Source organism: Silene latifolia, chromosome 1 (genome assembly GCF_048544455.1).
Source record: "Silene latifolia isolate original U9 population chromosome 1, ASM4854445v1, whole genome shotgun sequence".
NCBI lineage: Eukaryota > Viridiplantae > Streptophyta > Magnoliopsida > Caryophyllales > Caryophyllaceae > Silene > Silene latifolia.
Window position 1 is genome coordinate 158388157 of NC_133526.1, and position 16305 is coordinate 158404461.

General features: G+C 35.1%; 2 protein-coding genes across 3 annotated transcripts; one reads left to right on the forward strand and one right to left on the reverse strand.

The window, feature by feature from the left end:
• Positions 1-383: 383 nt before the first annotated feature.
• On the reverse strand, positions 384-6811 carry LOC141610947 (U-box domain-containing protein 52-like). 2 transcript variants are annotated; one of them, XM_074429278.1, is made up of 10 exons: positions 6379-6811; positions 5335-5444; positions 4984-5105; positions 4512-4744; positions 4172-4211; positions 3551-3839; positions 3186-3299; positions 1984-2412; positions 998-1756; positions 384-623 (listed from the first exon to the last, which is right to left on the reverse strand). In XM_074429278.1, exons 1-10 carry the CDS (start codon positions 6533-6535, stop codon positions 564-566), a joined length of 2313 nt encoding a protein of 770 aa, XP_074285379.1. In that variant the 5' UTR covers positions 6536-6811; the 3' UTR covers positions 384-563. The 2 variants fall into 2 exon arrangements, with proteins under 2 accessions (XP_074285379.1, XP_074285371.1); XM_074429270.1 differs by having other exon boundaries at positions 4512-4747; positions 6379-6708.
• Positions 6812-8094: 1283 nt separating this feature from the next.
• LOC141610962 (pollen receptor-like kinase 1) lies at positions 8095-11867 on the forward strand. Its single transcript, XM_074429288.1, has 3 exons — positions 8095-8946; positions 9683-10345; positions 10810-11867. Exons 1-3 carry the CDS (start codon positions 8268-8270, stop codon positions 11454-11456), a joined length of 1989 nt encoding a protein of 662 aa, XP_074285389.1. The 5' UTR covers positions 8095-8267; the 3' UTR covers positions 11457-11867.
• The last annotated feature ends 4438 nt before the right edge of the window (positions 11868-16305 follow it).

Genomic DNA, 16305 nt, shown 5'->3' on the forward strand with positions numbered 1-16305 from the left:
TAATAACATATATTCCCTCTGACCGAGCCCTAGGCTATTTAAATTTTACGTTCATTGTGAGAGACCATACATAAATATATGATTTGGAAATGAGCAAGTACATTGGTTTATATACTCGGAAAAATTATAGTATCATACTCTATAATTGTAGAAACTTAATCATGTTCCAATATTATTTTTCGCAAAAGAAAAAAAAAGTAGGAAGCATAAATGGCTGAAAGTTAGGGTAAGTTAGAATGTTCATTTGTCGCGAGCTCAATGTGTTTGCGTAGGGTAGTTGTCTAGTAGTACTAGAATTATTTTAGAAAGATTAGAAGAATTTAATTCATTTACAAAATTTGATTGAAAATAGATAAGGATGTTACTCTTTAACACATCACACATAAATGAAAAAAATTACCTTCCACAATTCCATAACTGACATTATGCTTACAGTTCATAATAATTCTGAGTTTCACAAAGGTGGGAGGGGGATTATTCACTGATACTTATTTTGAAGAACTTTGAAAATTAGATGAAGGTTAATATAATATTGTCAGTGTAGACGATGAACTTAACCGGCTCTAACCACTACTACCCATGGAGACCCCTGAAGTTCTCGACGGGTTTGCGCTTATCACATCCTGCATGGCCAAAATGACAATTTATATCATTTTGTAAGAAATCATATTGACTATCATGTAATTCACGCACTATCAAGTATGAACTCCCAAAGATATAACCAAAATTATTGGGTTAGACTATCTTACAATAGGACATGTTGATAATTCTTGTCGTGCGGTGAGATTGTAATATCGAACTTCAAAAAATCACCCATAGTCCAAAGTTGTCTTATTGTAAGACAATCTTACAATAGAACACGATTATATCTTAAACATATGGTGAGATTCTAACACTGAACCTTAATACTTCACCCACCAATGTCTTACTGAAAGACCATCTTAGTTTACCCTTTTTTAGCATTTACTTAGTGAATATCTTGTTTACTTGCACTTACTTGAGTTGTGGAAATTTGGCTCGGTCGTGAAGGGACAAATCCAAGCATAGGACTGAACATGAAGTTTGGCATATTATCCTCAGCAAATTGCCTAAATCTATTAAGGGTTGGTAACATTTGTGGCAAATCAGGCCTATCTTTTCTTCTAAGCTCGGCGCAAGTTAAAGAAAGTTGGGCAAACTCCAAGGCCTCTTCATAAGGCCAATCAGAAATAGAAGGATCAAGCATTTCTTTGAACGTCCCCTTCTCAATAGCCCTTTGTACATGATGGGTCAAACCCATGGCTGGTTTTGCTGTAATTAATTGTAAGTACATTATTCCCAGAGAGTAAATATCCGATTTCGTGCCAAGCATCCCAGTTTGTTGATACTCTGGGTCAATATAACAGAATGTTCCTGCAGCTTGGGTCATCCTGTATTGGGTCACACTGTCGGCCATGGATGGTGGAACCAACCTAGCTAGTCCAACATCACTGATTTTACTTACATAATTTCGATCGATCAAAATGTTTGCAGGCTTAAGGTCCCGATGAACCAGTGGTTCAGGCTTTGATTGGTGCAGAAAGAGTAACCCTGTTGCAATTTCTGCAGCAATTCGGAATCGTAGTTGCCAAGGAAGAGGTGGAGTGTTTCCTCTACAAAAGAGGCGATCCTCTAAACTTCCGTTGGACATGTATTCATACACCAAACAACCATACTCTGGGCATGCGCCTAGGAGGAGAACCATGTTGGGATGCCTTATGCAACTTAGGATTTCAACCTACAAAAGGTAGAGTTCGAGTAAATTAATAATATCTTTTACTTATTTTTAAAAAGCCCCATACCCTCATTAATCCAATAAAAGCAAACTGAAACACGCATCAAGTCTAGGTTATCCATCCACCCCGAGTTGCATAATATAAATGAAATGACATTCCCAACTAACTCAACTCGCATCTTACCCAAGTGACCTTTCATAAAGTTTTGAATTATGTAAAAAAGTCTTACCTCTTGTTGAAACTGGGATTGTCCTTGAGCAGCGTCAGGCCTAAGAACCTTTATAGCAACAGAAGTATGATCTAACGTACATTGGTAGACAGGTCCATAACCGCCTTCTCCAATCTTAAGAGATTCCGAAAAGTAATCAGTAGCAAGCTCAATCTCCTCAATGCTATATCTCCTATACCTAACATCATTGTGTGTTAAAGCATCAATGGCCTTCTTCTTCTCCATGGCTTCTTGGCGTGCTTTCATTTCTGCATTCATCCTCTTCTGTGCTTCTAACTCTGCAATTCTTTGAGCAGCTTCAGCAGCTTCAATGGCCGCCTTGCACTTGGCTTTCTCCTGCTCTGCTATAGCCATTGCTGCTTCCTCTGCTGATCGTGCTTCTACTATCTTTTGGTTCTCTTCTGACTTTAGTTTCTGAAGATCAAGAGCCTGCACTCATTGAGACATAAACACAAATGGTAATTTATGAGTCTTATATGAGAGGTCTCGCATGAGGACATAGAAGGTTTCACTTCCATATATTTTTATTCTTATTTGTCCCTTATATGTTTTTCTTCTTTGGTCCAAGAAAAGGTAACAGGAAATGGTGAACATTATATAAGACGGTTTCATAATTGAGATTGATCAACATTCTTTGTTTAATTATAAGATAATAGTTGGTTTTACATTTGAGCTTATATCATAAGTTTTACAGCTAATTAAAATTTTCAAGCATGAGTTGGCAAGGCTGGTAAGAAACGATGTCACATTTGAGACAACTTTAATCCTTTATGTATTTCTTGTTTGATTATAATTATTGTTTCACATGCACGTAAGATTGTCTCGTAGGAGTTTAAGTTTATTGCACATAAGAAGTCTTTAACGTGAAATGGTGAGACTTGTAAGGAGATGGTCTCATACTCTCACATGAGAGATAGATCCGAATCATTTATTTATAAGATTATTGCTTGGTTTTGCATGTTATATTGTCTCATGTAGGTATTGTAAGAAGTCTTTTAACATGAAATGGTGAGGCTTGTAAGGAGATGGTCTCATACTCTCACATGTGAGATAGATTTGTATCATTTATTTATAAGATTATTGTTTGTTTTTGCATGTGATATTGTCTCATGTAGGTATTGTGCTGCTATGAATTCTTTAACAGGAAAAAATATAACATAATGAATGCATCAAAAGATGTAGCAAAATTTGTAGCTAATAACCTTCTGTTTAGCTGTGAGTGCTTCCTTGCAGGCGGCATTATACATGTCCATTGTTTGCTTTAGCTCTAGCCTGAGTCTTCTCATTTCAGCTTCTACATCATCCTGCATCCCGGACTAAATACAAATTCAAATGAGCTTCTCGACTACACGAAATTAGTAACATGAGGAATATATGTGACTGTCTATGTTACTAAGATTCATGTATGGGTGTCAGATACAAGCATATACCCAATTGTAGGATATGGGTGTGGCTCCAAAGGTGAAGAGTCATAAGTAACATAGACAACAATAGCACAAGAGCTTGTCTACTTCATATTTTAATGAGGGACAAGCCAAAAAAAGGTACACTAAAATTTTGAGCATACCATGCTTAAAGAAGATGACATCGAGAAACCACTGCAGTTGGAGTTGGAATCTGACAAAGAATTCAAATCAATGGATCTTCTGTCAGAGAAAGAGGATCCGAAACTATTATCGGACCCAGTTGAGAGACGAGCTCCTTGAGAAAAATCCATCATATCAAAGGAACCCCGATCAATGCTACTTCTCTCTACACTTGGCCTCCCTGAACTCACAAATGATATATCACATTCTGGCATTGATATTTCCCCATATGACATCCCGTTTGCCGCTCTTCCTCTCGTGAATGGTGACCTATTCAATGCCAAAATGAAATTAAAACAAATCTATCTTACATAGGTTGACGATTTTCAACGATGATGTATGTCAATAAAAGGCAACATGTTGTGGTATAGGTATATTTATTGTATACAAACTTTATTAGAGGTCACTATTCTAATTGTCATACTCACTGTCTTATGGAAAAAGTTCCATGCATTTGATTTAAGATAAAATGTTAAAATTTCATATCGGCTTTTATGTATTGAGTGTTTGGAACTTTTATTCAAAATAAAATAAAGAGTGGGAAAACATGCTATAGAGGGTACGATAATTAAGCTTTTGAACTCGCAGTACTTGGCACTAACCTGATTACATCCATTTCCTCGAAGAGCCTAGATGGTGTACCTGGCACTAGGAACAATGATCTTAATTAGTTTCTACCCTCGATATTAGTAGATGGTCATTTCATTTGTAACTTAGTCTTAGTTGGTGATATTTACATATTATTTCTACCCTATTGTTTAATGATTAATGATCGAATGTAAGTGCATGATTCTTTTATCTTTTATATTTGATCGTAAAATATATTTTAAATCCGTTTCATAAAAGACTCAATAATTATCATGCTTAAAAATAGTGGACATTTTTCTCTATGTTTCACCACATAAAACATCTTACGGAGAACCGAGATGTGGATAGCTATACCTCTGGAAGAATTGAAACCAGAATGAGGAGGAGGAGGAGTAGGAGGAGAGTCATTAAAATTGACAGCATTAGGAAATGATTGGGTGGGCATAGCATTGCGACCAGAGTTTTTAGGTGGAGAACGTGTTGCATTTCTCACAGATAACACTTTTCCTTTTTGAATCACGTACACTGTGCAGAAGTCTGGGGCTCCTTTTGTTACATTTGTTGCTACATCTGGTCCCTTGAACTTTCTGCTGCAAGAATATAATATAATTTGGTTATATAATTTGGAGTTTTTGAGGTAGGTTTAGTCAATGTAATTAAGGCTTTTTTAAGTAGTCTTATAAATAATTTGGAGTTGTTTGACGTAGGTTTACATAATGTAATCGAGTTATTTCTTAAAGTCATCTTTTAAATACTTTTGATATATGTGTCATATTAGAGTTTATGTTAGAAAAACTCTCAGGCTTCCAAAGACTGGAGAAATTACCTCATTAGTCCGCCCTTTGATGTCGCTCCTAAAACCATGATTTCAACAGCATTCAGGAAAGCATAGTCGATCAAAGCTTTTGATATGTCCACATCTTCCAACAATACTTCTTGACATTTTATCTGAGATACAAGTTTTTTTTATTTAAATCATCTGAGATTCAAGTTTAAATAAACAAAACTATAGCATTCTTGTCTAAAGGATAAACTAATAATGTAATACTCCATCCGCAGATAAGTGTTTGCCCCATTTCTCTAATATACGTGAGCAGTATTTTAATGAAATGGGGCGTACACAGGTGTGTGGAGGGAGTAACTCTTTTATGCATTAAGAAAAAAATGGAAGTCTTACATGTTTGCGTGACAAGAAGCAACGAAATGGTAGGAAGACCTCTCTAGTTTGAGCATCATTCTTTTGTCCAACATCTTCATTAATATCGGAAAATGGAATTGCATTTCCAACTGAAATTGGTTATAAGGGTATTTAACAAATATATAGTATAGAAGTATAAATTCTATATTTTATAGTCACTATAAGATTTTCAACCTAAATTAATTAGGTTTTCCATTATTCAAAACCGCTTTTCATCAAACAATGGCACAACATAATACTCCCTCCTATTCATTTTAACTCTCCCCCTTTCCTTATTTAGTAAAGTTTTATACTTAATTTAATCACTTTACCCCTCAACAATACCCCACAATACTCATACTTTATCTTATTTTAATCACTTACCCCACAACAATACTTATTTTAATCATCTTACCCCACAATAATACCTTCCCTCTCTCCAATTACCTTACACCACCACAATACTTTACAATAAAATAATCATCCCCTTAATTTACGTGCTCTTTTGAAAGGGGAGAGTTAAAATGAATAGGAGGGAGTATATACATATGAAACATGAGATGATATTCAAAGTATTAATTTCATTGTGGAATATATGATGACATTTGTTTTTTTGGATTAGAAAAATTATAAAGCTTCTAAGATAACCTTAGTATTCTCATATAGAAGGCATGATATTATGTTACATGAATACTGAACACTATTACTATATAAAAATTACAATGACACAACCTATATATAATGACATTATAAACGAATTTCGAAATCAGTTGTTTTTGTGAGGGTGTTTTTCCACATTTGAGTGAGAATGTAATTAACAAAAATCGAATAGCTTTTCATAAGAATTAATGGCATGATAATATATACAGATAAATACAAACCAGATAGGTATCATGTTGTGGCAAAAATCTTCTTACTTAACATAAAAAAAAAATATCTATCATGTACACAATAAGTTTTCCTAAATAAATTAAAGAACTACAAAAAAAATTTGGTACAAAGTAAAATTAAAAATAATAATATAACGATTAAGAACTAAATAACCTGGAGTTGGAGTTAAAGATTGCCTTAATTTAACATGCACCAATGTAACACTTTTATTCTTTGTGAGAAGATGTTCAGACGCCCATTTAATTGCAAATTGGCTCCATTTATCCTTATCAATTGCAACAACTACAGATTCATCCCCTTTCCCCTCCATACTTGATTATTTGTTGAAATTATCTTCAATTGTTAAAATATATTTCTTTTATTGAAAAATCTCCCTACAAAACATATTTAGCTTTCTTAATGTTACAGTTTGTCGTGTTTTCGGTAATTTTTTCTACCTCCTCCGCGTCACAGAGGAGATTCATGAAAAAAAAATATTTTTTTTTGGTGTTGAATTGAGTTGACGAACACCCAATTCAACTTCAAAAAATATTATTTCCCGATGACTTTTTCAAACTCTAATCTATTTTGTTATTTGTTAAACATTGTGTTCAAATTATTTGACAACAATCGTTTTTATTTTTCTTCTCTTTCTTTTTTTCTTTATTGTACAACCTTGCAATTGTCTAATTTAAGTGAATAAAACAACGGTTGCTCCTAAGCAGTAAAATGGCTATGTTTTATGATTTATAAACTAATGTTAGTCAAATTAATTACGTTGCTGACTAAACCTTTTAAATTTTAAATATTTAATAGAGTTGAATTTACTATTTAGCCCTATTTTTAAGGAATAAGATAAGAAATATATAATATTTCATGGAAAAACAAAAGTTACAAATGAAAAATTGTGGATTTCTAAGATTGGGACATGATATTAAAAGTTAAGATTATATTATTTAGCACAGACATCATAAAATTAGCTGATTAGTTTGGAAATGGCGGGTTTACTATAGCTCTAAAATCTTTTATAATCGTGAACACCAACTTTAAAACTTTTTATTAGTAAAAATTAAGATGGAACGAGAGAACAATAATCTAATTTTGAGTACGTAACAATTGCAACTTGCAACTCTTTGTGGTTTCAAAATCATATTCAGGTGATAAAATATAGAGAACTAATATTATTCATAAAAAAAAATATTTAGATTTTTTCTTGATATATAAAATAGTGAGGGAAAAATATATATCATATCCCATAGGAGGAACTACTATTAATGTGTAGACAATTTTCACAATATAATATCTATGAAAACATTATTGAGTTTATCTTAGATCATAAAAATTAGATGAATAAATTTGAGAGGATATACTTTCTTGATCATTTATAATGGATCATATATTAAGGAGGTTCAAGATTTTATAATTAAAAATACATTGTAAATTTGCCTATTATTTCCCTTTTAAGATTAATCAATAACTATCATCATTATTTATATAGGTATAAATATTTTTATAAGAGATCATCTATACGATAAGTAAGAGGTCAATATGAATAATGCTTATATTATACAGTTATTTTATTCTAGTTTTAATGGAACAATGAAATGGAATGTATGTTAGTTATGAAATCTTCTAAGATGTGTTCTTTTGTATTGACCGTTATATATATATATATATATATTATGAAATTTCTATTAAGTTACGATAAATAATAAAAAAATATTATTCATAAATAGCCATAAATGTAACTGAAAATTCCTAAATCAATTGATAGGCTAACCGAATAACTCTCAAAGACTACCCACCAATTCATGGAAAAGGAAAAACTAAGAGCATTTCTCACCAATAATGTTATCATTCTTTGTATTCCCTCAATTCAAGCTTCATTTTCATCTCCCCTATTCTTAGTCTCTTTCTCCTTTTCTCTTTCCACATCTTGTTTGATCTCATATGTCATCAAAATTAATACTTTTGCCTTCAAACCACCTCTTTTGCAAGATCGGCCACCCATACCAATTGTTACCCCTGTAAAGGGCGGGAACACTGCCCTTTACATTCCTTACATGGCTCCAAAGGGTCATGAACGACGACTATTTCTTGCCTTTTCACTAATCACCTTGCACATTGTCATCTCTTATGGTACATCATCTCCATTAAATGATGTAAACGCACTCTTAAAATTCAAGGAATCCTTAGAGGATGACAATGAATCCTTAACAAGTTGGGGTTCCTCTACTTTCCCGTGCTTTGGCAACAAGAATAATTGGGTAGGAATTATATGTTCACGTGGTGGTAGTATTTGGGGATTGCGACTTGAAAATATGAAATTGAAAGGAGCAATAGATGTTGATTCTCTAACACAATTACCAAGATTAAGGTCAGTTAGTTTTATTAACAATAAATTTGGTGGACAATTGCCTGATTTTAGGAAATTGAGACCACTTAAAACAATATTTTTGTCCCATAACAACTTTGAAGGGACGATTAGTCCTAATGCCTTTGAGGGTATGAAACGTTTAAGAAAGGTTCACTTAGAATATAACAAGTTTAGTGGTGAGTTTCCAACTTCACTAACCACACTTTCAAAACTTGTTGAGTTACGTCTAGAGGGTAATAATTTCCAAGGGCTTCTTCCCGATTTAAAGTTAAGCACATCTCTCCATGTTTTTAATGTCTCCAACAATCAATTTCAAGGACCTATCCCCGTTAGTCTTGCTAAATTTGGTGCTTCGGCTTTTTCAGGTACATATCATTATCATAATTCATCTTCTTTAATTAAAATGACCACCAAATTTCCAATTAACCGTTAAAGAACATGTATGCTAGTTCGTATTAAATAATTATTATTACATGCTATCATTAAATCAGATGCACAACATAAGAAGTAATTGTTATATACCATGCAATACTCGATATTTTATTTGAATTTAGCGATCAACATAATATCAGATAATAGATGAAATTCTCGAATATGAAATGACTATTATTAAAAGGCAAGCAATATTAATGTATTATCTTATTAAAATGACAAATGTATTCATTGATGATAAAAAAATTTGAACAAAAAAATAATAATTTATTAGTTTTTCCTAAAGAAATACTTATATGATAGATATTTTGAACAAATATTTAAAAATAAAATAAATAGATGAAATATAAACAATGTAAGTTCTTATTGAAACCATTTATCAATAACTATATAATTCATAAATTCATAAAATTATGTATTCCAATAATTTATAACACACACACACACACACACACACACACACACACACACACACACACACACACACACACACACACACACATATATATAGACACACAGACACACATTAATATTAAAAGTAATTAATCAATATCATAGAATACCTATTTGTATCATAGTATAATATTTATTTAAATTAGCTTGACAATAATATTATTACTTAACTATCTTACTGATACTCACCATAATACATGCATGATTCTAAAACAGGTAATAAAGAACTATGCGGACCTCCTTTACAAATATGCACACAAACCATTAACCAAAACATAACAACACCACCAACACCACAATTACCAAAACAATCATCTTTACTAGAAAAACCAATACCTATAATAGCCATAATATTTGGAGTTATTATAGCAATGATTTTGGCAATTATGGTGATTATAATGGTACTCCGTAGTCGAGGTGACAGAGATAACAACTTTGGTCCATCTTCAACGACAAGAGCGCCGAGAAAAAGCGGGACTACGGACATCAATCATGAGGACAATGACGCATCAGTTAGGAGTACGACAAGCGTCGGAGGAGGTCGAAATAAGAGTGAAAATGGTAAATTGACATTTATTAGGGATGACATTGAGAAATTTGATTTACCTGATTTGTTGAAAGCATCAGCTGAAATATTGGGAAGTGGGTGTTTTGGGTCATCTTATAAAGCAACTTTAACAAATGGAAATGCTGTGGTTGTTAAGAGGTTTAAGAAGATGAATAATGTTGGAAGAGATGAGTTTCAAGAGCATATGAGAAGGTTAGGGAGATTATCTCACCCTAATTTGCTTACTCTTTTGGCTTACTATTATAGAAAGGAAGAAAAACTTTTTATCACTAAGCCCATGCCTAAAGGAAGTCTTGCTGCTCTTCTTCATGGTATTATTATCTTCCTTTAAATGTTCTATACGACTGTCGGATAATAAAATTTAGGGTGTTGATTTTTGTTGTACGCATTTTACTTAACGCGGTACACTTTTGAGTACAATTCATATTGTGAAAATATTTTGAAATACTGCGTAAGTAGAGCTGTTCAAGGAGGGGATGACCTAATAGACCCAATTTGTCGACCTGCTAATAAAGCGAGCTTGAACAGTGTACTTCCAAAACTTACAAAGGCCTCGACCCACAAAACCGTCTAAAACCCACTAACTCGCATGTCTTTGAGCAAAGAAAAATTCATATTAGCCCAACCCTTCCAACTTAAGCCTACATTTTGTCACTTTTACATGTAAGACAAACTATCGTCCAATACTTTTGTGTACTTATACCTATTTTGTATTGTTTTAGTTTTTCATAATGTTTGACTCAAATAAATGTTTAAATAATTCACATTTTTATAGGTCAAGCTCGAGGGAAAACAACTCTAGATTGGCCAACAAGATTGAAGGTAATCAAAGGAGTAGTGCGAGGAATTTCTTATTTATACATGGAGCTACCTGTTTTAGTTGCTCCTCATGGCCACCTCAAATCATCGAATGTATTACTTAACGATTCATTAGATCCTGTATTAAGTGATTATGGGTTAATACCTCTAATTAACCAAGAAAGCGTGCAAGAAATGATGGTAGCTTACAAATCACCCGAGTACTTCAATAACGGACGTGTTACAAAAAAGACGGATGTTTGGGCTTTAGGAATTCTAATTATTGAGATCCTAACAGGAAAATTTCCTGCAGCTTACTTACAACAAGGGAGTGAAGTGGATATGTCAAGTTGGGTAGCATCGGTGGTTGATGAAGGGTTCGATAAGAACATGGGGCAAATAAGGAATTCTGAAGGGGAAATGGGAAAACTATTACAAATAGGGATTAACTGTTGTGAAACTAACATCGAAAAGCGATTGGATATCAAAGAGGTGTGTGATAGGATAGAGGAGGTGCGAGAACGTGATAATGATGATGATTTTTATTCTACTTGTGGAAGTACCGAAGCTGATGTGCGATCTTCTAGAGGAATGTCCGATGATTTTACCCTTATTATTAATTAATTTTTTCAAGAATATATAGCTTCTTTGTACAGATAGAATCATTGGTAGGACGTCATTAAAAAATATTTAATTAGTTTCAGTCTCACACTTCAGTAATGGATAAAAAACTAAAACACACTAATATTCGATGACGCCTTATCACAAAACTCATAGATAATTCATGCAACACCAATTTCCAAGGAATTTAGCTAAGAGACTCAAAATTTCAAAACTTTTGACTGGATAGATACTTGGTATGTATTATTTTAGTACCATACATTTTTGTGTTAGACAATAGTGGAGATTAAAGGCTAGCAGAGTAGCGGTAGACCTCACACCTAAGAAAATAATACTACACATTTTATTGTAATGAACTCTAAAGATATATATTAATATAATAGTAAATTATCCCCTCTATTAGGCTTGTTTGAATATTTCTCATTATATTTTGTTCTTGGACAATCTTGCTAAGCTTTAAATATAACTCGACCACTACGTTTATCTCTTGATTATACATCTTCCGCTTAAGATTGCACAATTACAAATTTACAATGTTGTTATGGAAGTCACTTATACCTTGAGTAGTTAGATTTTTTTTGCAAGAAAAGCAAGCCATATTATTCATCCATTCGGGAATAAAAACAGGTCAATCTTACAAAAGTATAACCAATAATTAACAATTAAGACTCTCTATTATTTCATCCTCATAAGATGGGTGAGTTACAAAAATAAGCCTTACTCCTACTATGTATTGTATGCGTTTGATAATATATTCGATGCTATGCTCTATACCTTGAAAAATCCTTATATTCCTTTCTTCCCAAAGACAATAGACAGCAGCATTTAGACAGCTAGAGTACCAGTGAGCCTTCCAATGTCTCCGCACCCTTCTGTTTGTAATCCAACGCAATTCCCTTCTCATATCCAGTGTTCTATCTTGCATACCCAGCCACTGCAACACTCCCTTCCAAACAGTAGCAATGAAGGAGCATTTGAAGAACAGATGAGTGTGTGTCTCGTTAGCTGCCTTACACATGATACACCAATTCACTAGGCAGACCCCCTTCTGATTAAGTTTGTCAATAGTAGCTAATCGTCTTTGCATTGTAAGTACTATTATAAAGTTATGTTTAGGTAGAAAAGCTCTCTGCCACACTCCTCTATACCAGCTTATCCTCGGTGCTTTTTCTCTAAAATGATCATAGATCAAGCTAAGTTTCAACCTGCTCCCCCTAGTACAGTCACTAAGTATCCTCCTTGCTGTTTCCAGACTGCCTGCTCTGACTATCAAATCATTTCTCACAATCAGAATACTCCTCCAACTCTGTTAATGGTAAGGTCTGATTGGCATAGTCCAAATATTGGCAGACTTAATATTATACACCTGATTCCAGATAGACCACAAGCTGTCAGAGTTATTGTCAATAGCCCATAACCATTTACTTATAATGCTTTTGTTCCATGACAAGACTTCCTTAATATCATATCCTCCTTCACTTGAGTAGTTAGATTACGTAAGACTTAGATAATGTAAAATGAATAAGTCTCTTGTAAGATGGTCTCAAGATAAATTATTTTAAGATTCAATAATATGGCAACTAAAAGTCATAAAAATAAGTACAACAAAACATGGAACGAGGTACTAAATATCAAATGTAATAAATGTAATGAGTTGTGTTGAAATAAGTGTTAATTTATAAAAGTGGACTAAATAACATTTTATTTAGTATTAAGATGATCTATTTACATGCATACAAGTAAAAAGAGATAAAGGTAAGGAAAAACAACCTTTTCTTCATAAATATGGCAAAAGTGATCATCTTCATCAACATTTGATAAACTTGGGTCCATGTATAAGGTAGTCCTCCAACCAACAAGGTTCCAAAGTAGGAACCCTCCTTCCAATTGCACCCAAAATATTACTCCAAAATACCTCTAGTTTTATAATGTTTTGGTAAAAATTTACCGAATTATTAATTAATTTATTGGTGATAATGATCGATCTATGGCCTAATACGGAATGAATGCAACTAGTATAACGAACGAATGAACGATCAATAAAAAGATTGACACGCAAGGTTTTGGTGACGCGGAAAACCCGATGTGGGAATAACCGTGGGGGGAGTCGGAATCCCACCAATTTGGCACTATAATCGAGAGGATATTATGCAAGTAAGGAAATACACTGATTAATTTTCTAATGGAGTATTGCTATGTGATTGATGAAAACGTGGGAGTATGAGTGTCGGAGTACGGAATGAGATGTCTTCCTGATTGATTTTCCCCTTCTTTTATAATGGTTGTTTGCTAAGGTTTTAGTCCTCAACCTCTCCCAGATTCTACTCCTGACTTCCTACTTCTCTTTCCCAAAAAATAGGAGGTAGTTTCTTGATAATAGGATGTTGTTAGTTGACTCTTTGTTTCCACTTTTGCGTAAAACTCAAGCACATGTGTGTTTGCTTTGACTAATCCAACGACCCCTATGCTTACACGTCATCAATCCTCTTGCTTTTGTCTTGTCCATTCGTGTGTTGCCACGTCGCCTTTGATAAAAAGTGTATTTTTTATCCCTAACAATTGCCCCCAAATTTCCGTCTCAAAATATTTTAGGCGGGAATTTCTGCTTCAAGACACCAAAACTGACGGGATTTGACAGTGATGCCGACTTTGAACTTCCCCTCAATTAATCTTCTCCTATTGTTACTTTATGTTCCCTACTCCCTATAATTGCTGCTGGGACTTTCTGCCTCTGACCAAGCTTTTGCCCCCAGGTTCTGGCAAACCCAAGGCTACACTTGCTGCGGTTCTGGCTCTGAGGGAGAAGAAACATGATGAAGATGCTTCCAAGCCAGCCAGAAGGAGAAAATATATCCCTGTCTCTGCTTCTGGTACCCGTGCAAAAGGAGATCTGCCTCTGGCCAGGCCAAAGAACAAATTCCCATTGAGGTTACTTCTCTCGCTATGAAGCCTCATATTCCAGGGTATGTTTCCTCTCACGGCTTTGCTTCTGGGGATCCTCCTGCTTCTAAGCCCATTCCCGTTCCTGATTCTACCCCTGCTGCTGAGTCCATCCCTGCTTCTGAGTCTCCTATTTCTGGGTCCCGTGCTCCTAAGGGTCTCTCTAAAGTAGCACTTAGATTCCCAGGAGATTTTGGCAGGTCGATATCTACACGAGACCTGGGTCTGCTTGGCTAGATGTTGTTTCCTGCTCCTAGGTCTGTGATTGGCAGTCTTTGCAGATGGTTGTGTTCCTGCGGGAGAAGATTTCTTCCTTGGAAGGCACCGTCTGCAAATTGTAAACTGAAAGGCTGAGCTTCTGGAGCAGGCAAATGTAGCTAAGGAGGGCAAGCTCAAGATCGAGGCTGAGTTACATGTGGCTTAGAATCTGCTGCTAGAGGAAGCTGCTTAGAAGCAGAAACTTCAAAGTAGCCTTTCTGATGCTGAAGGGCATATTTCTGGTGCTGAGGGTCGTGCTTCTGATGTTGAGAGATGTGCTGCTGATGCTAGGAGGTGTGCTTCTGATGCTGAGACTCGCCTCTCACAGGTTCTGGATGATAAAGCTTCCTTGACTTCCGAGGTGCAGGTGCTGAAGGAGAAGAATGCTGACCTTGGGAACACCCTGACGAATGCCCTTGCCTATGCTGCTCTGGAAACCAAAATTGAGTGTATAAAGGCATTTCAGAGTGGAAAGCATCTGGCCTGGGATCTGGAAGCAGAGGAGATGAAGCTGGCTGTAGTCTTTCCCGAGGGTCTGAACCTGGACGTGTTATCTGGTTTGGAGGGGGAAGGTGGCCCTGTTGACACACCAGATGCTGAGGAAGAAGTGACTTCTGCTGCTCCTGGTACTCATACTACTGCTTCTGAGACTGTGGAGCACATTGACCTGGAGTAGTGATAGTTTCCTGCAGTTGAAACTTATTTTGCTTGTTAGCTAGTATCTAGCCCTGCGTGGCGTATTATTTTGTTTATTTTTTGATAAACAATTCGGTGTACTTTGGTCTGGTTCATAGGACCAGATGTATTTTGTCATTCTGACGAACTTTTATGCATTACGTCTAAAAGCAGCATTTATGCTTTTAGGAATACTTTGTGTCGTACCGTTTCTGGTGTACTTTGATTTGTGCATGCACTTTTTACGCTGTATGTTTGGCCATCGCTGTTTGATTGTTGGCTATGGGATCTAGTTCGCCCACTCGTTCAGAGAAGCCAGGCTTGCGTGGGTGCTAATGCAGCGCGGGAGACTGGTTGTCCCGGTTGGACGTGCTTAGCCAAGGACACAAGCCTTCTGTAGTAAATGCAAGTTCCACCAGATTAGTTTGCACTTTATTCAATTAGCCATTTATTTGAAAGAACATTTTAAATAAACATAATTTGTGTACTACTTTTGGGAAAGAGAATTCATATACTTGAAGCGTTAATCATGATGAATGTTTGCAAATAAAGTTTCTAAAACGAAAGAGCTTTTGCATCCCATAATATATGCAGGCAAAAATCTTCAGAGCCAGAAAATATATGCAGAATTTTTTTTTTCAGAACCAGAGAACGTTGACGGTAACAAAAAATATGCGAGAAAACATATGTATTTGAATTTTGAAGGTCAATCAGATTTTCAGGGCCGGAGAATATTTAAGGCAAGATCTAGAACCTAGCGGAGTTGCATCTGGTAGACTGAGTACCCGGTTGTTGACCGTGCTGGTCTCTTAGGTGAAATACTTTTTCAAGTGGATGATGTTCCAAGATTTGGCAACCATTTGTCCTTCCATAGTCATGATCCGGTATGCGCCATTTCCGACTATGCTTTCTACATGGCATGGCCCTTCCCAGTTGTAGGTGAACTTTCTTGCTTGCCGGTTCTTGGTATTATGGAAGA

Coding starts and splice junctions, on each gene's coding strand:
- LOC141610962 (XM_074429288.1), top strand. CDS start 8,268: ATGGCTCCAAAGGGTCATGAACGACGACTATTTCTTGCCTTTTCACTA. Junction 8,947..9,682: donor TGGTGCTTCGGCTTTTTCAG/GTACATATCATT, acceptor ATTCTAAAACAG/GTAATAAAGAACTATGCGGA. Junction 10,346..10,809: donor TCTTGCTGCTCTTCTTCATG/GTATTATTATCT, acceptor ACATTTTTATAG/GTCAAGCTCGAGGGAAAACA.
- LOC141610947 (XM_074429270.1), bottom strand. CDS start 6,535: ATGGAGGGGAAAGGGGATGAATCTGTAGTTGTTGCAATTGATAAGGAT. Junction 3,300..3,550: donor TGTCATCTTCTTTAAGCATG/GTATGCTCAAAA, acceptor ATTTGTATTTAG/TCCGGGATGCAGGATGATGT. Junction 1,757..1,983: donor AATCCCAGTTTCAACAAGAG/GTAAGACTTTTT, acceptor TACCTTTTGTAG/GTTGAAATCCTAAGTTGCAT.